The sequence below is a fragment of the Micrasema longulum genome, unplaced genomic scaffold (assembly GCF_059751315.1).
Source record: "Micrasema longulum isolate JH-2025_06_02 unplaced genomic scaffold, ASM5975131v1 h1tg001149l, whole genome shotgun sequence".
Classification (NCBI taxonomy): Eukaryota; Metazoa; Arthropoda; class Insecta; order Trichoptera; family Brachycentridae; genus Micrasema; species Micrasema longulum.
Genome location: NW_028278336.1, coordinates 528,173 through 546,991, shown reverse-complemented (window position 1 = coordinate 546,991; position 18,819 = coordinate 528,173). Strand labels below are relative to the sequence as shown.

The 18,819-nt window shown below is 32.7% G+C and overlaps 3 protein-coding genes across 3 annotated transcripts; 2 read left to right on the top strand and 1 right to left on the bottom strand.

Annotated features, from left to right (window-relative positions):
• Nucleotides 1-673: 673 nt before the first annotated feature.
• PTPMT1 (protein tyrosine phosphatase, mitochondrial 1) lies at nt 674-6,585 on the top strand. Its single transcript, XM_088233768.1, has 5 exons — nt 674-804; nt 888-1,034; nt 4,978-5,058; nt 5,283-5,525; nt 5,840-6,585. Exons 1-5 carry the CDS (start codon nt 802-804, stop codon nt 5,963-5,965), a joined length of 600 nt encoding a protein of 199 aa, XP_088089894.1. The 5' UTR covers nt 674-801; the 3' UTR covers nt 5,966-6,585.
• On the bottom strand, nt 6,579-11,725 carry SdhD (succinate dehydrogenase, subunit D). Its single transcript, XM_088233766.1, has 4 exons — nt 11,605-11,725; nt 11,275-11,426; nt 9,696-9,868; nt 6,579-7,359 (listed from the first exon to the last, which is right to left on the bottom strand). The coding sequence occupies exons 1-4, from the start codon at nt 11,648-11,650 to the stop codon at nt 7,158-7,160; spliced, it is 573 nt and encodes a 190-aa protein (XP_088089892.1). The 5' UTR covers nt 11,651-11,725; the 3' UTR covers nt 6,579-7,157.
• A 237-nt stretch (nt 11,726-11,962) lies between these two features.
• Nucleotides 11,963-17,030, top strand: Rpt5 (26S proteasome regulatory subunit Rpt5). Its single transcript, XM_088233765.1, has 4 exons — nt 11,963-12,657; nt 13,800-13,995; nt 15,120-15,447; nt 16,790-17,030. The coding sequence occupies exons 1-4, from the start codon at nt 12,103-12,105 to the stop codon at nt 16,995-16,997; spliced, it is 1,287 nt and encodes a 428-aa protein (XP_088089891.1). The 5' UTR covers nt 11,963-12,102; the 3' UTR covers nt 16,998-17,030.
• The last annotated feature ends 1,789 nt before the right edge of the window (nt 17,031-18,819 follow it).

Below are 18,819 nucleotides of genomic sequence, written 5' to 3'. Positions count from 1 at the left end.
TATATCGATCTAGTGCCTCATCCGACGTAGGTTATTTATTTAGGATTAATGAAGTGTGTAAAGTGTGTAAAAATTGTAAAAATCTGAAAAGAATAAAATGATTTTATCTAAACGTTATTTGAATTGAGAATTTATAAGCCATATAATTTGGTTAACATATTTAAGTATACTGCTAGGCTAAAAATAACATAATTAGGAAGTTCAGTGATTTTTTAATTTTTTTATTTGTTAAAAGATTATCAAATCAAGTCATTTTTTTTCAATTTTTATATATGGTATTATCAGCGCTATGATTTTTTAAAGTTTTGTATTTCTGCAATAACTCCGCGCGTGACGTCAAAGTTTCTCTTCGGCTTATTCTCGATCAGTTCTGCCTATTAGTCTATTGACGACAAACAAACCAGAAAATATCCATAACTCTTTTATCATTGGTTGATTCATATGAACCAGTGACGTCGTTCAAAGAAGTTCGTTTTTTTTTAAATATTTTTTTCGTACATTTTCAAGAAACTTTGCGTTACAATTTAAAGCTCCAATTTTTACCGCGCGCAAGAAAAATTTTATTGTATCCAATTTCCCGTAGGGCTGAGTTCCTAATTATGATAGAGTTATTTTGAATTGAGTTATTCAGATTTTACATCGCTAAAATCAAAATAAAGCATAGACAAATTTCAATCAAATGTCAAGCTCCCCTCCTGTTTTATCTTTAGTTTAGCTGTCATCTACTTGCATATTTGTGGATACCCCTCCACTTTCAACGATTTAGGAGAAAACCAGTTATATTATTGACATACTTTCACAATGGTAAGCCCTACTCGCCGCGAGAAAGAACTCTTGCGTTCATGTGTGTTCTTTTCTGTTCATTTTGTAAAATTGTTCATTAACAGGTTTCATCAATGTTCGCTCGTGTCACATTCTACCCAACACTTGTTTACAATGTTTTTATGGAAAAAATGACCAGCAGAAGATGGTATGATCGAATAGATGAAACAATCATATTAGGAGCCTTGCCTTTCAGAGGAATGAGTGCTCAGGTATATATTTTCAATTTCCCTGACTTAACCTCTTTTTCATGTTGTAGTAGAAAATATATTTTATATTGTGCACTTAAATTTCTTACTTCAAAACAATGCCATAAAAAGGCAATTGATCGCGAGACAATATGTAATTGTTTATGAATTTGTATTATGTTTGTTATTATTTATGTTGTTTAATGTTGCTTATTATAGTTGACAGTAAATAATTATCCTTTTTAAATTATTGTTATTTTGTTCATTGGAAAAAAAAAAAACAATTGCAAATGCTATCTTCATCGTTACATACCGAGACGGTATATTTAACTTCTCTAATATCTCTATCTACCTAGTCATCTCTGACGTCATATGATCGAATTCAACCAATAAGTGACGCTGAAGCTTTACTCCGCGTTCCTTACTCAATTAAAATTCAAAATAGTTCTCATTCATATTTTGAATAGGCTTCTGTGATAAAAAGTAGCCATTTTAAAACGATTTAAATTTAAATAAATCTCACATTTAATAGTTCAATGGTAAAACAATATGTAACAATGGTAAATACAATTTCTTATAATAAATACAGGTACTAATAAAAAAAATACAACTAAATAAAATTAAAGTTAGGACAAAAAAAAAAATTACTACCTCAAGACAAAATCCAGTCTATCTTAGTGATTTTTTAAATCTAAAAAGACTTGCACCAAATAAGTCCTGATCTTGTTTTGAGTTTACAATGCGACACAATCGGGACATTGGTGCATGCAAGCCATAGTTTGTGCTGTGTTGATTTGTACCGCATGTAATATATATGTTTGTGTATGTTTTATACACGTTCATGTGTGTGTGCGTGGATGGCTCGGAGTGTGCATTCGGTATTTTTATTTATTACCTACGATAACCTCCATGGAAAACGCAAATGTGAACCATTATTCTTTTCCCACTTGAATTTATTTTTTTTGTCACATTTAATGTTTACATCTTTTGCATAATTTATGAAAACTTAATTGGTCTTTTTATGTTCAAAAATCGTTGTTTTTAATACTTATTATGTATGACTATATGTTTTCTGAATAAAATAAAATAAATAGTGTTATTGCACCGAGGGTATGGTCAGTTGGACAGTTCTTTGAAAACCACAAACAGCTTAAATACGTTTAAAGTCAATATAACCAAGTGGATTGCTGCACAGGACTACAAAAAAATGATGATATACTCCAGGCTCCATGCAGTGAATCCAACACAAAATATATTTCTAATTTCTCCTTGATGCTTAGTGTAATTTTTCTTTTGTATCCCTCAACGGCAAACTCATTAGAAATCTCAGATTCGCAGGTGATATAGTCCTATTTGCTGAAGATGAGAAAGAACTCGAAAACATGATAAACGAAGTTAATACAGCATCCCTGAAAATAGGCTTAAAAATGAATGCTTCAAAAACTAAAGTAATGAGTGATGCAAACCAATCATGTAACATCTTAGTAAATGGACAAATCATTGAAAAGGTTGACAGTTATATATACCTAGGACACGAAATAAAGCTCGGGAAAGATAATCAAGAGGTCTATTACGACCAAAGAAGGCGAGGTTTAGCATGGGCCGCCTTTGGTAAGCTCTCATATATCTTAAAATCTCCGAAGTATTTACATTATTTAAAGAAGAAACTTTTTGATGCTTGTGTTCTCCCTGTACTGACATATGGCTGTGAAACTTTTGTGTTCACGAAAAAAAAATTACACAAATTATCAGTGACACAGAGAGCCATGGAAAGGAGAATGCTGAGTATTTCGTTGAGAGACAGAAAAACCAATACATGGATTAGAGCGAGAACAAAGATTACCGATGTGGTCCATAGGGCTGCCAACCAGAAATGGAGCTGGTCTGGTCATATAGCCAGAATCACAGACTCTAGATGGACCAAAAAAGTCCTGGAATGGCGACCCAGAACGGGTAGAAGAAGTGTCGGCAGGCCTCAGACAAGGTGGTCTGATGACATAAGACGAGTAGCAGGAAGTGGTTGGATGCGGTTGGCTCAGGATAGGGAAATATGGAGACTAAAGGGGGAGGCCTATGTTCAACATTGGACAAGAGACGGCTGATGATGATGATGATGATGATCCCTTTATTATTACTATGTAATCCAAACCAGTAAATTCACAATTTGTTAGCATCAGAACAGACTATTGTCTAGTTGGGTGACAAATTGTGAATTGCAAATGTATTTTTTTTTTTAAATCTTCATATATGTAAACTGTTTCATCTTATTTCTCTTCTCTTCAATATATATAAACATGTATGTGTGTACTAAAATGAACAAAATGCGCTACGGTTGGTGCACCAAAGCAGTGTCTTATGCACCATTAGGTATGGAAAGAGAATGATGATGATGGTGGAAGGTTTAAGGAAAACAGAAGATCTGAATTAGTTAAGGAAAACGTAATCTAAAAATATTGATAAATAAATGAAACATACAAAAAACATCCGTGTTGCTTCGGGTTAAAGATTAAGGACACATTTTTTAGGTATTGCAGTAAATAAGTAATGTGATAGATAATTTTAGATTTCTTTTTAGTTAAACCTAATAGACAAATTATATTACCTGAAGATATCATCGCAACAGAAATGAACAAATTAAAAATGTAAGAAAATATTTTCCTAAAATGGTTAATTTAAGATTATACTTCCATAGATATATATTACAAAGAAAATTATTGTATCATATGCATATTTTTTATTACAATTTAAATGTTTTTTTTTTTTTTTTTTAAAAAAGAAATATTTGCGTTCTTATGATTTACCCAACTATTTAATTTTGATGGCCATTTTCAACGAGTTGTAAATAACTCACTATTAGAAAATGGAATCGAGTTGGGGTAGAGTGGGATTCGAACCGCGGACCTTCGGTCCGTGAGTCCGAGACACTAGCCACAGGACCACAACCCGATTTATGTTGATAAGATTAAGAAAGGGTTACTGAGATGGTTTGGTCATGTAGAACGAATGGATGACAAAATAATGGTAAAACGAATATATATGGCGAGAAGACAAGGGTGACCAAGAAAGACATGGCATGATTAGATAAACTAAAATCTCAAGTCTAATCATGTCAAAAGCAGACACAACTGAAAGGCATGTTTGAATATTAAAAAAAGCTAGGAATGTATGTCAGGATAGACATGTGTGACGGTCCATCCTCTCTGCCAAGCCCTACAGAAAATGGTGGAATGTTAGTCGCAGTAATTTAAATGTAATATTACAATCAATTCTTAAAATTATATTTAGAACCGCAGTGCCTTTCCAAAAAAGAGAAAAACTCTTATGCTTGGAAAGGGACATTATTACAAATTTTATAACTTAAGAAATGGTAATATAATGAAAGTTTCTTTTTTTTTGTCTTGTATTTTTTTAACATTCTAGCCGAAGGTTATTGAAATATGTATTTTACTCCTTCGCAAACATAGTTATTTTTCAATAATTTAATTTGGGCATTTTTTTATCGTTTTAAAGTCTTAAGTATATAATAATTATTATTATATAATATATATAGGATCTCAGCAAAATACTCGTAAAATGTTTTTCCATAATTTTAATTACTCAACAAATACCTAAAAAAACATACGACTTTTGCATAAAGAAACTTTTCTTTTGTGGCCCATTAATGTGGCATATTAAATTCTCCAAAACAAAATCCATCTTCGGGAGAAATTTTCCAAATTAAATTTAGTCAAATAGTTCATCATAATGCCACAGAAATATTGGATTCAGTTTTGTTTTTGTTTCATTACTTAATGTTCATATTACTTTCTCTAATAATTATAATATACATTGTAAAAACTAATTAAACTGTATTCTAAATTCATTCAATATATACTTTTGTTCATATTACTTTCTCTAATAATTATAATATACATTGTAAAAACTAATTAAACTGTATTCTAAATTCATTCAATATATACTTTTGTAGCTCACAGAAGAAGAAAACGTCAAAGGAGTTGTCTCAATGAATGAATCATATGAACTCAAAATATTCTCTAATGATGCAAATGTAAGTGAATTCAAAGCCTAATTTATATTTTTAATGTAATCCATTTTATCATATATATTATAATCCATTCAGTCATATTATAACTATGTATTTTCTGTATGACAATCGAGAATAGCAATTTGAGACAAATCGAAATATACATGATACATTGGCATTGTTAATTGTTAGTCCTCACTTTCAATAAAACTTATATTTTATTATAGATCAATGTATTTTATTTTTAGAAATGGAAAGAATATGGGGTTGAATTTCTTCAATTGCCCACGATAGATATATTCGAGTCCCCCGATCAAGATAAACTTATGCAAGGAGTGAAGTTTATCAACAGATTTCTGCCAGTTGACATGAAGTTGTCTGGGCTGAATTCTGATCCCTCCGAGAAACATATCAACGAAGGCACTGTTTACATCCACTGTAAAGCCGGGAGAACAAGGAGCGCAACTTTAGTCGGCTGCTATCTTATGCTGGTAACCATTTGCTTACATTTATTGCGTATTTCATGACCTGCCATTCAAGTGCAGTTTGTGTCCAGACACTGTGAAGAAACACTTTGAACTATAGTTTGGCATTATTTACAAGTAATAAAATATATATTTTATTTTATTTGGGAAACCAACAGTTCTACATACATATTTATAATAAACAATAGATATTATGAAGAGCAAAATGTCTAAACCAGAAATTGAAAAAGGACACATCAGGCATTGCATGTTAATTTCTTTTTACCGGGGTTTGAATTCCAGCAAAGCCCACTACTGCTAATATTTGTGATTTTTTTCAGAAAAACAACTGGACACCAGTTCAAACTGTGGAATATATAAAAGAAAAAAGGCCACACGTCTTACTGCACACAGCGCAGTGGGACGCACTCGCTATATTTTATAAAAACCATGTAAATAGGAAATGAATCTACATTAAACTAATACCTCTCTAACAAGATATGATCTGCATTTTCAAAATATTAGATTAAGTTAAAGCTTTATTATCCCAAAGTCAAAATAAATACGAGATTGTGACGATAAAACAAATATGATTTTGAAACAATGTAAAAAAATATATGTATTCGGAATCTGCAATCAAAGAGTTAACATCTTTCTGTCTCTTATTTATTTTAAATTTATTTAAACCTTCAAGTACAAAGAATAAGTACTTTGGCGGACTTATTGCTAAGAGCAATATCTTCTAGCCAACCAAAAACAGACTGGTCAAAAGAAGAATTTTATTAAATAATCAAGAGTCTAGAACAGAATCAAATTTAAACTCTAATTTACATATGCACACATAACATCTAATCCAAGATGACATTTCCATTATATCAGTAAAATGCAATGTGACAATATAGGAGGATCACATTTTTATGTAATTATTTTGTATAACATCTAGTCTTCCGAAATATAGAGAATTATTATATTATTGACCGTGCCTTTGTTTTATCTGCATGCATTGGCCAAACAACTGTTTTAATAATATACCAATATTTGTTACGTTTACTTTGTTAATTTTATAAATAAAAGGTATAGTTTTTTATCATTTCTTTTATTTATTTCTTAATAACTTATCCACGTCGCCAACCAATAATCATGGTAACAGTTTTTTATACATACAGGTAACATTGTTTGAATAAAATGCTAATTAATACTTTACATAAATTTGTGATTTAGTTACACTTAAAAAAAAAACAGCATAAACAACTATGGGACATGCAAAGCTCTCTAGACAAATAGACAGTGAAAACTAAACGTTTTATATTATTCCGCTTGCATAATAAATGTAGTTTATTGACTGTTAAATTGGTTTTGCTACTCAATTATGTGTTTCCTTTTTTATTTACATTTTTCTACAATTTTTAAGTACTCCGACCAATTAATGCTAAAATAATACTATTTTATTGTTATCAACCTCATAATAAATTAATAATTTATGCTTGGCATCCAATTGCTGAAACATTATTGAACAAAATTTCATTTTTTACCTACATATTTTAAGAGCTGATGGTTACAAAAAAGGTGTTCCACTTTGACTGAATCTATTACATATTCATCTAGACAAAAAAAAACAAATTGTGAATTTTCTAAAACATGACAAGAGAAATTTATAAGTTAGTTTTGTGGTTTGGTATGAGGTTTGATTGACCATAGTCTTCTGATTGTTCCCGCAAAACCGATATCGTCGAAAATCAAGTAAAATAGTCCTCCTAGTGTGAGCATCATAAGTACTGCAAGTACAGCGTGTGCAAGCTTGGGTACAAGAGTTCCAAAAATTAGAGTTCGCACGTAATCCTTGACAATTGCTTCAAAACCCCTGAAAATTAAAAATATTATGTATGAACACTATTTCTAATATATCTTCATTTTATATGCACTAATTCTTTAAAAAAATAATAAGAAAGTATGTAAACAATGATGTTACAAGTAACATATGACATTGTGGGTATTTGCCTTCATTCTCTAATTGACTTGTGATGAATACAGCTGCTCTTATCTCTCAAGCAAGGATATTTTCCCCTGAAATGGAAAGAAGCTCATATCTTACCAATACACAAAAAAAGTTCAAAAAATAAAATTTCTAATTATAGAGGTATTTCCATACTCAATACTTTCAGCAAAGTGTGCGAAAAAATAGTTTATTCTCGGATTTATCCAATCATAGTAAAAGGAATACCTCCCCAACAACATGGGTTTCTGAAAGGCAAATCTACTATCTCCAATTTGATAGAATTTATAGATTATGTTTTTCATTGTATGGACAAACTTGAGCAGGTTGATGTAATTTATACAGACTTCGAAAAAGCTTTCGACCGAGTGGATCATATCATTCTTATGAGAAAACTTTTAAACTTGGGTGTAAAAGGAGACGTTCACAGATGGATCTTATCTTATCTCAGCAATAGAAGCCAAGCTGTTGTTCTTGGTGGTTTTCGATCTGAGTTTGCTGATATTTCCTCCGGAGTACCCCAGGGTTCACATTTGGGACCATTGTTTTACAATGCGTATCTCTATGATATTTATGTTGTATTTATGAACGCAAGATTTTTGATGTACGCAGACGATAAAAAAATATACTTCAAAGTTAAGAATCCCCTTGACTGTCTTAAACTTCAAGATGATCTAAACCGTTTGACAGAATACTATTTGAAAAATCGTATTAACGTCAATGTATCAAAGTGTTTGCTTATTTCTTTTTCGCGAGGTCGACATCCAATCCCATATCATTATATATTATCAAACCAACCTGTTCAGAGAGTTGATACCGTACGCGATCTGGGTGTTATTCTTGATAGCAAACTTACATTTGAGAATCACTTCGATGACATACTGACCCGTGCACATAGAAACCTTGGTTTTGTACTTCGTACATGTCAGGTATTTAATGATATCGCGTGTATTAAAATGGTCTACTTTGCTCATGTTCGCAGTTTGCTCGAGTATGCCTCTTCTGTTTGGTCTCCACAATATGTCACACATAAAGAAAAGTTTGAGAAAATTCAATGGACATTTCTTAGACATCTTAACTGGAGATGCAGGTATACCGATCTCAATTATATGTCTTCCTGCAAAAAACACCACTTGCTTACTTTAGAAGATCGCCGTCTACTGTTGGACATGGGGGTGCTTCATGACATACTCAGTGGACGCCTTGATAGTCCGGCTCTTTTGTCAGAGTTATCATTAAATGTCCCCGGCTACCGCACCCGTCACACGTCGAGCTCTCTATTTCATGTGCCAGCAGTTCGTACGAACTATGCCCAGAACTCTCCACTTATACGTTTTGCTAGTGAATATAATTTGAACTTTCCCCTTATTGATCCATTTGATTGTAAAAAAATAACATTTAAAATGCGCGTCTTAAAACATTCTTTTTTGTCTTATACTTAGTTTCAATAATAAAGTTTTATTTTATTTTATTAAATTTTATCTCTATTTCTTAATATTTTACATATATTTATATTTTCGATACCTGACACCCTCTTTCCAATATAACACCCACACACCCACCCTCTCACTCACTTACACTCACACAAACACACTAGTATGTATTGTACGTGTATTTAATGTATTTCTGTGGATATCTGTCATTGGTTTTATTCTCTGTATATGTTATTTGTTATATTTGTATTACATGTATTACTGTTGATATCCCCAATAAATAAAATTAAAAATTAAAAATTAAATTACGTGTGATGAGAAAATGCTTTGATTACATTGTAACCGTAAAAAACAGCATAAATATATTGTTCGGAAAAAAATACAATACAATTTATGAAATAAGTAAATAATTAGTTAAATTTTTAAGTACATTTTCCAAAATTTTAAAGTACTTGCTTTCTTACATGGATTATTGCGTGTGTATCTTGATCCATTTGGTGAGCGGATTAATGTGTCTTTTTTACGCTAGTGGATGTAAACAATATAATTTCAGTCAGCAATGGATGTCGAGAACCTGATGCCTCGTAAAGTAGGAAAGCATGGTTAAGGATATTGGGAGGCATCCACAGTACATGGCCCGGCCAACCTTATCGCCTTCACTTGATGACAGTTGTTACCGAAAGTTGTTGCATCCATTCCCTCAATTCTTCATTCCTTACAAGTCAAACCACCATACTTTTGTAAAAGAATATAAAAGCTCAGAATAGTCACCAGTATGTGTGAGCCACCAAGCTAACTGCCAGCAGGACATCCAGAGGTTTGCAAGGGATCGCAATCGCCAAAGGAACTATTGCAATTAATGAAGCGGATACTATCCTCTCGGCAATCCATAGAGTAACTGTTGATCCTGAATTCTCAGCCTTCGGTGCTACACTGCTATATTCCTAAAATTGGTATAATACAGAATGACAAACTTAATCAACAGGGCTATCTTAAGGTACTAATCCTGTGAAATAGAACCAGAACCCTGGACAAGTATTTTCGACTCGAAGGCTACACTCGGATAGAATCCGAAAAAAGGACATCAAGTGGAGATAAGTTCACCTCGTAGTGTAGTGCTTGGCGCATTCGCCTACCATGCAAGAGATCTTGGGTTCGATCCCTGACATGGTTGACATAAAATATTTATAAAGGTGTTTTTACACTGCAATATTGTAATACATTGTATTCCCATTGTAATTGGCACCTGGGCCCCGATTGCCATGGAAATATCTTTAAAATTAAATCAAATTTTCTGTACGAAAATTTAAATTCTTATAGTTGGAAACCTGTAATTTAACATGTCTAAAAATATATTTAATATTATATTTTTCATACAGAAAATTCTATTTTACTTTATAGACAATTGAAGATAACAGTAATATAAGTCCAGGGCCCCCATTAAAATGAGAAGTTAACATTAATCTTCAATTTTATCTACAAAGTAAATTTAAGTTTTCTGTATGAAAATAATTAAAATTTCCTTTTTTTTAGGTTATAAAATAGATAAACACATAAATTAATCATCATCATTATACCCTAATTTGCAGCCAGTGGTGCATAGAGCACTACATTGAAAAATACATGTAGTGTATTTCGATCATGAGTTACAGGAGAGTAAGGTGATCAGTCTTAAGCTTCGGGTGTCAATCCAGGGACAGTGAAATATTACAGTGTGAAACCACCTTATAAATAAATATTCCATAAATAGTCTAATTTCCTTAAAATTAGTGATAGACGAATAATATCTGATCTGGTTTTTTGTATAAAGTTGTAAATAATAATGTTCCTGGTTTAATCAAATGTATCTATTTCACAATGCCTAATAGACCAACGAGGAATCATATTTATTTTAGATATATTAATATATCCTAGTCGAATTCGCAAATTCATTATTCAATATTTTTGGTCATCATAGTGGGAACAAACACAATGGTGACCAAAAAATATATGTATTTACTTTAACTTTATTAAACTTTAAGAACCAATTATTCTTAAAGTTTCTAGATAATAATTGAGTTTCTATTATTTTCATTTGTGTTTTTTCATTTTAAATTGTATCTTTATATTAATAAATTGTTTATAACCTCTGTGTATGTAAAAGCCCTTTGGGCGTTATTAAATTAATTAATTAATACAAACAATAAATACTTTAATGTATTTGTTGACATATACTTGTTATTCTTAATACCACATTGTTGAAGCATTCCTTCAGTAGTTATGTCATACTTAAAATAAGTAGATAACATTAAGACATTTTGGGGGCATGTATTTGTCAAAGTATACAGTGAGTTAATTTTTTAACCTTTACCATTTTTCTCAATACTGTTGGCTGATACGAAGACTTATCCAATATATTTGTTGCGAATGGTTGAAGAGGCCGAACCATTTTAAATGATGGAGTATTTTGAAATACAGAAGAGAAACGTACTGCATTTTGACATAAAAGTTTATTAGTGCATCCTGAAACACAGAAAACAAATATTAAACACAGTAAATATAGAAGGAATACTTAACAATATGTTATCATTTAGGTATTTGTAAACGTAAACATTCATCATAAAAATTACAAGGATTTATTACGTAATAATATTGGCACTAACAATTTAAATATATCAAATTCAATTTCGAAGGTAAATACCGTTTAATTTTGTAGATGCGCTTCGGGCGAATAATGAGAAAGCCATTATACAGTTTATAAGTTTTATTTATATCAAAATCCAGCACGAGCCTTCTGTCAGATCCAAATATGATGGTTTTTTAAGGTGTTGTACTTTAAAAACTGCCTCGTTTTAGGTTAGCCATCATAACGAAAAATAAAAAATAAGTTAAGTCATATTTTTTGTCAATTATGTGTAAATAAAGGTAGAAATATATAATAATTAAAACTATAAATAAAAAACAGGAGCCTCGAAATAAAATTGATATGTAATATCAAAAATTTACCTGTGTAGGTACTTCTGCAATTTTGATGACATTAATTTTAGCTTGCTTACGATACCGCATTGTGCAATAAACTTAGTAACAAAACATAATGACAATTTAGTTTTTAAAAGTAACCTAGGAGCTTTGTCATTTGTCATCGTTATTTCGTAAATAAAATTTATTTGCAATTTACATTTTAAAGTGAAAACAGAGGATGGCTGGTACTCTAGAAGACAAGTCAATTTGGGAAGATGGAGAAGATTCTCTGGGAGAGGAAGTTCTCAGAATGCCCACCGACGAGATTACAAGTCGGACGAGACTTATGGACAATGAGATCAAAATCATGAAAAGTGACATTATGAGAATTTCTCACGAACTGCAGGCGCAGAATGAGAAAATCAAAGAAAATACCGAAAAAATCAAAGTGAACAAAACTCTTCCTTACCTCGTTTCAAATGTGATCGAACTTCTAGACGTGGACCCTCAAGAGGAGGAGGAAGATGGTGCAGTTGTCGATCTAGATTCGCAGCGAAAAGGGAAATGCGCCGTAATAAAGACGTCTACCAGACAAACCTACTTCCTGCCAGTTATCGGTTTAGTTGACGCGGAGAAACTCAAGCCTGGAGACCTTGTGGGTGTCAACAAAGACTCTTATCTAATTCTAGAGACTCTTCCAGCGGAGTACGACGCTCGAGTAAAGGCTATGGAAGTCGATGAGAGGCCGACAGAGCAGTATTCAGATATCGGAGGCTTAGATAAACAAATTCAGGTAAAAAATCAATATACTTATATATTTTTATGTAAATGTAAAACATTATAATTTTTGACACGAAAAAATATCTGTGAATAGTCTATTTAATAGTTTAGTTTCTTGATAGACAGATCTCAATAAATAAAGTTTTTAGTCTTCGCATTTACAGAGCTTGCAATGCGAAGATTAAAAACTATGGGCTTTTATCGACTGACTTCAACAGTATTTGTTGATCTGCCTAATTGTAAAATTTTGAGTATTTTTATCGAAATCTTTTTAGATATGCCATATAAATCCTTCATATTCCCTAATAATTTCATTGTCTCTGTGGAAATATCACCTCTCATTTGGATTTAAACTAGAAGAATTTCAGCTGATGTTTTCTGTTCTAAAACTAGTATTTTGTAGATTGTGTAATTTTTTTTAAATGTTTGCTTTTGTATGATTTAACCAAATATTTTGATTTCGGAGGCATCTTTAAACTAAATTAAAATAACTGCGCTTAAATACAATTTTGCCCGTGTCCAGGCGGTTAAAGAATATAGTACTGTGTGGGAAATAGAAAGAGAATCCCACACGAGTGTTTCTGACTTTCTGGCTGCTCTCAGGTAGCGTAGTTGTTGGCACATTTGCATAACATGGTTTAGGTCCCAGGTTTCATCCCTAGGTCGACATGTAACATTTGTTTAAAATGTGGTTTGGCACTGCCGTATTTCACTGAGGGTAAAGCTATGGTTTCATAAAAAAATCGGCACTTTCATCTAGCAGCCATCATGTAACGGTGGATGACGTTATTAAAACGTTCCCTGTGCAAATCAGATAGAAAAGATTTTCTAGAGAGTGTTGATTGTGAGCAGAACATCAAACAGTGAAATGCACACTTCATAGCATGATTTTTACACATCTTACTCTCCTCCAAATGATAGTTTTCAACTTCCGATGACTATCTTCTAAATATACACAGCCATAATGCTAAGTTTTTCCATTTTCCACCACATCGATCGATCGAGATTCGCCGCATTTTGTGCAGATAAATTGTAGTGGAGTGGTGTTCGAACCTCGGACCTCTGATCCGTAAGTTTGCAGCACTATCACGGAACTGCATCCCGTTTCTGTACTACGTTTTCATGGCGAATAACGTAATCTGTTTAAAATTACAGGAATTGATTGAAGCGGTAGTACTCCCCATGACTCACAAGGAGAAGTTCGTCAACCTCGGTATCCATCCTCCCAAGGGGGTTCTCCTATACGGGCCACCCGGAACCGGGAAGACTCTCCTAGCGCGAGCGTGTGCTGCGCAGACCAAATCCTCCTTCCTCAAGCTGGCCGGGCCACAGCTTGTCCAAATGTTCATTGGTCAGTAACACTACTAAATATGGTATTAATTATTTTTTGCTTTTTTTTAGTTACAATATTTTGAGTGGTAACAAATTTATGTAATTTAATGTAAATATATATTTTTTTAATAATTCTACTGACGTGGTAGAAAATCCCATATGCACGTTTTCTTGTTACAAAATTATATGTGGAAGCTTAATCAAGTACCAGAATATAAGAGTTGTATATTTATTTGCTATGCAATAGTTATTTTATTATTTTTACTTTATGAGAAGTATGAACATTACATTTATACCTTCTTAAAACAATTTTCTATAGATTTTCTATACATCATATCGCCGACAGTAATCCATCACCACGTAACTCAAATTTGACTACTTTAGAGGAAAGACATTAAAATGTTTTTTTTTTTTGTTTTTACTAGCAATGTTTGAATATATTTACCGCCAAATAGCATAACTGTATGACTTAGGCGGTGATATTCATACGTGGTGATGGATTTTTGAATGAATGTGTTTTTTTTTAAATTACTGAGATGAAACAAAAAACCATTTATTCATGTCCAGATGAATGAAGAATACATTTCTGTGGGTGAAATAAATCTAGAACCCCGGACGAGTGTTTTCAACTAGATGGCTGCTCTCGGGTAAAAATCCTGATTACGGAAATCGAGTGGAGATTAGTTCCCGCCCCGTTATGTAGTGGTTGACGCTTTCGCTTATCATTCTTTAGGTCCTGGGTTTGATACCCGGCAGAGTGGACACGAAATATTAAAATTAAAGGTTTTTTTAACTGTAATATTTCTTTGTTCCTTGACTGGCAACTGAAATGTAAGATTGATCATCTAACCTTCATGTTACAGATGATCGAACTACACTGCATTTGGTTTACCAATGCAGTGCCGTATGCACCACTGGGTGTGGAAAGGAGATGATGAAGAAAAAAAGCATTTAAATTCATCAAATCAAATTAAGTACATAGATTAACACGCCTTATATATTTTTAACGTATTACAACAGACATGAAGAATATTTTACAGAATGGAATGTAAAAGTCTAGGTGTCCAATATTTTTTAGTAAAATAGATTTTAGAAGAGGGTAGAGCAGAAAAACTAACAAATGAATTTTATCTTCTTGTTCAGGTGATGGCGCCAAATTGGTACGCGACGCTTTCGCTCTAGCCAAAGAAAAATCTCCAGCTATTATATTCATCGACGAGTTGGACGCTATCGGAACCAAGAGATTTGACTCGGAGAAGGCCGGAGACAGGGAGGTCCAGAGGACCATGTTGGAGTTGCTAAACCAGCTGGATGGGTTCAGCTCCACGGCAGACATCAAGGTCATCGCGGCCACCAACCGAGTGGACATCCTGGATCCAGCCCTGCTGCGGTCGGGTCGTCTGGATAGGAAGATTGAATTCCCCCATCCCAATGAAGAAGCGAGAGCACGCATCATGCAGATTCACTCAAGGTATACAATCGCTTATTGTTTGGGGGCGGGTGCCTCATGAGCTCCTGCTGACAGCAACCTGTGTAGGTCTATTATAACGGGTTCCCTTTCATTAAATCTCACTCCCGAGCTTAGGTCTTCAAAGAACCGAACTACCAAGTAACGTCTAAATCTAAAATTGGATTTCTCCTCCAGGCCGGAGTCGTTAAAGAACTGCAAAGTATGCCATACCAGCTAAGGCTGCCCGCCTATAATGAATTTTTTTTTTTTTTTTAAAGGATATTGCATTCCTATGATTTACCCAAATATTTTGATTTTAAGGCCATTTTCAATTAGTTATAAATAACTCACTATTAGAAAATGGTAACCAAGTTGGGGTAAAGTGGGGTTCGAACCTTGGACCTCTGATCCGTGAGTTCGCAACACTAGCCACGGGACCACAACCCGATTCAAATATAAAAATTAATTAATTCTGTGACTTGAATCTGAAAGGGCCAATGATAGGTTTCATTTCTTTCTTTCCAACATTTTGTAGAGGGGCGGTGTCAATTAAACGAACAATGTATTGAACTATTTTTCATATAAATACATACATTACAGTCCCGTTTAACCGAATCTCCGAAATACTTTTTGTATTACGTTGTGTGTGCATGGACTGTACACAAACATTCGGCCGGTGCCGCGCGAGAACTGGTAGCTGCTTCTTCAAAGAAACGTTCTTCTCATATGAAGCAAAAGAAAATATCACAATTTTTTACTTCCTCGATAAAGTTTTCTATTACATTATACAGGAATGTTTTTAGAAAAGACATAATTTTATTCATTCTATGCCGCACATTTACGCAACGTACATATTTTTTAGTTAAACTAAATTTTCGCTTAATCGACTTTAGTGTGATATTTTTTTTTGTTAATATTTGTTATCAAACAATTGTATATAACGCCACAAAATGGCTAAAAAATTACTCTTCTGTAATTGACGCTATTTCATTTATGAGATTGGCCCTTATGGACCCAAGACAGAATTTATACCCATATTATGAGCCCATTACAAGTGAACTAACTGATATTTTGAAGGGGAAGTAAACTCATTGAATTTCTGTAATCAGTATAATCAAAAAACCCTTTTTCCTGGTTCTTTAGGTATAAAACATCCATGTTATATTTAAAATTATCAAAACGCAAAAAGCTCAGAGTTAAAAAAATTTAATACAAAAGTTTAACCGTTTTGTCAGTTGGTTCACTTCACCTGCAATGGGCTCATATTATCATCTCTTTTTGTGTTCTAATGTCATTTTTTTACCATGCAATATATTTATTCATTCGAGCAATAATAAGACAGTATAATTTTATTTTATTTTAGAAAAATGAATGTCAGTCCCGATGTAAACTTCGAAGAATTGTCCCGTTCCACCGATGACTTCAATGGCGCACAGTGTAAGGCAGTCTGCGTGGAGGCCGGTATGATCGCCCTCAGGAGATCCGCCACAGCCGTGACTCACGAGGACTTCATGGACGCCATATTGGAGGTCCAGGCCAAGAAGAAGGCAAACCTTAGTTATTATGCTTAATTGGATTGGGCTTCATAGGATTATAAAAAGAAATCTGATGATTGTACCTCTATGTACTGCTATCATAAAAATATAAAATTATTTGTATCTAATAATAATGATTTTTGAAAAAATTGTGTTTTTATTTAGTTTTTTTATTCAATTTTAATTATTTGTAGTTTTTAATATTCTGATAGTCGATTTTAGACAATTCAATTAATCCGAAAGATTTGTTTTAAATTTTTAATTAGTTACTAAAAATAATAATTTACCTACAGCAAGTATTTTGTCACTTCAAAGATAAGTGACCATCGACCTATTGATACTATAAATTAAAATATTTTTTTAAAGTAGGGACACGAAAACGTACCCATAGTTACCGGCTTTATTTACACCAGGGCTGCATTCAGTGAGACTGCATATACTACCAAAACAGGGAGGATACCCATTTTTATTATTTTGAATCTTGAAATAGGGCACACATAAAAATATTCTTATGATGTGCTCTAATAATAACAAAAACAAACTTTTTGGTGTATAACAGTTTGTAATTCAATGTTTCCAAACATTAGTTTTTTATAGATCCCAACCAGATTCTTTCCTTTAATTTCTACCCATTTATTTATTTTTACCGGTTGTTAGGGAATGCTAAAATAATACTAACTCAGATTTATTATATTTATAAAACTATATTCTTCTCAGTGCAGCCCTGTTAAAAAAAAGAGCTTCAGTTTTGTGCCGCTAGGCGTAGTTTGACTTTTAAAATAAATAATAACTTAAATATGAATTATTTTAAGCTTTATATTAATCACTTATAATCAAATGCTTCCCAATAAAATGTTACACCATCCTTTTTACAATGTTTCTCCGAACGGTTTTTACACGCTTCCACAACACAAGCTGGCATTTTGGTTTCCATTCTAAATGTCAAGCTCACGTCACACCCACCTGGTGGTAAAAAAATTAGTAAATACGTGTTGGACGCCAGTTAAGTGTCATCATTCTTGAGGGCTCAAGGTGCGGCTTTGGGTGTAGATGTAAGTGATGTTATTTATCAAAATTGAAATTTTTATATTCCCCTTATAAGATGTGAAAATTACACATGAGGAAATAATTACATAGTATTTTTTTTAAGAATATAGGATCTTTTCTAAACAATTGTACTTGAAGTCAAAAAATAGTTTCCAATTTTTTTTAAAGTATGAAACTATTTCAGTACGTGGTGAGTTTTACTATGCTACAAAAAACACACATTTTCTATGGATTTATATTTACATCATCATCATCATTCCCTTTCCGCATCTAATGATGCATAGGGCACTGCATTGGTACACCAATTGCAGCGTATCTGATCAGTCTTACGCTTCAGGTACCAGTCCAGGGACTATGAAATATTCTGGTATAACAACACCCTTTTAAATAAATATTTCGTATCAACCATGTCGGGAATCGAACCCGAGACCTCTTGCTTGGTAGGCAAACGCGCTGAATAGGGCACAACAACACAACACGAGGCCAATATATATTTACAATACTGCTTATTTGAATTTGCTCAATTAAAATACATACATTTCTACAGTCAAATTTTTACTTACCTTAAACCTACTCATTGATCCAGAAAATAAATATAAAAAGATTCTTATTAAGGTGTTGCTACTTTCCGGGGAAAAATAAAACATGGGTTAACATTTTACAAAAAAATATTTTTTTATACTATATCACACATACCTTAATTTAACATTTACGCATAGTATAATTATATACATATTAAACACTTTGCCCAGATGACATCATTAGTTTTATGCAGCTTTTTTTTATCTACAATCAGTCAAATTTAGATATA

Bases quoted from the DNA above. Each gene is read 5' to 3' on its own strand.
- PTPMT1 (XM_088233768.1), top strand. The intron at 1,035-4,977 runs GTATATATTTTC...ATACTTTTGTAG, and splicing joins TCAGAGGAATGAGTGCTCAG to CTCACAGAAGAAGAAAACGT. The intron at 5,059-5,282 runs GTAAGTGAATTC...TTTTATTTTTAG, and splicing joins TATTCTCTAATGATGCAAAT to AAATGGAAAGAATATGGGGT.
- SdhD (XM_088233766.1), bottom strand. From the start codon at position 11,650: ATGGCTTTCTCATTATTCGCCCGAAGCGCATCTACAAAATTAAACG. The intron at 9,869-11,274 runs GTAAAGGTTAAA...TACCAATTTTAG, and splicing joins CAACAGTATTGAGAAAAATG to GAATATAGCAGTGTAGCACC. The intron at 7,360-9,695 runs GTGACTATTCTG...TTTAATTTTCAG, and splicing joins TTGGTGGCTCACACATACTG to GGGTTTTGAAGCAATTGTCA.
- Rpt5 (XM_088233765.1), top strand. From the start codon at position 12,103: ATGGCTGGTACTCTAGAAGACAAGTCAATTTGGGAAGATGGAGAAGAT. The intron at 13,996-15,119 runs GTCAGTAACACT...CTTCTTGTTCAG, and splicing joins GCTTGTCCAAATGTTCATTG to GTGATGGCGCCAAATTGGTA. The intron at 15,448-16,789 runs GTATACAATCGC...ATTTTATTTTAG, and splicing joins ATCATGCAGATTCACTCAAG to AAAAATGAATGTCAGTCCCG.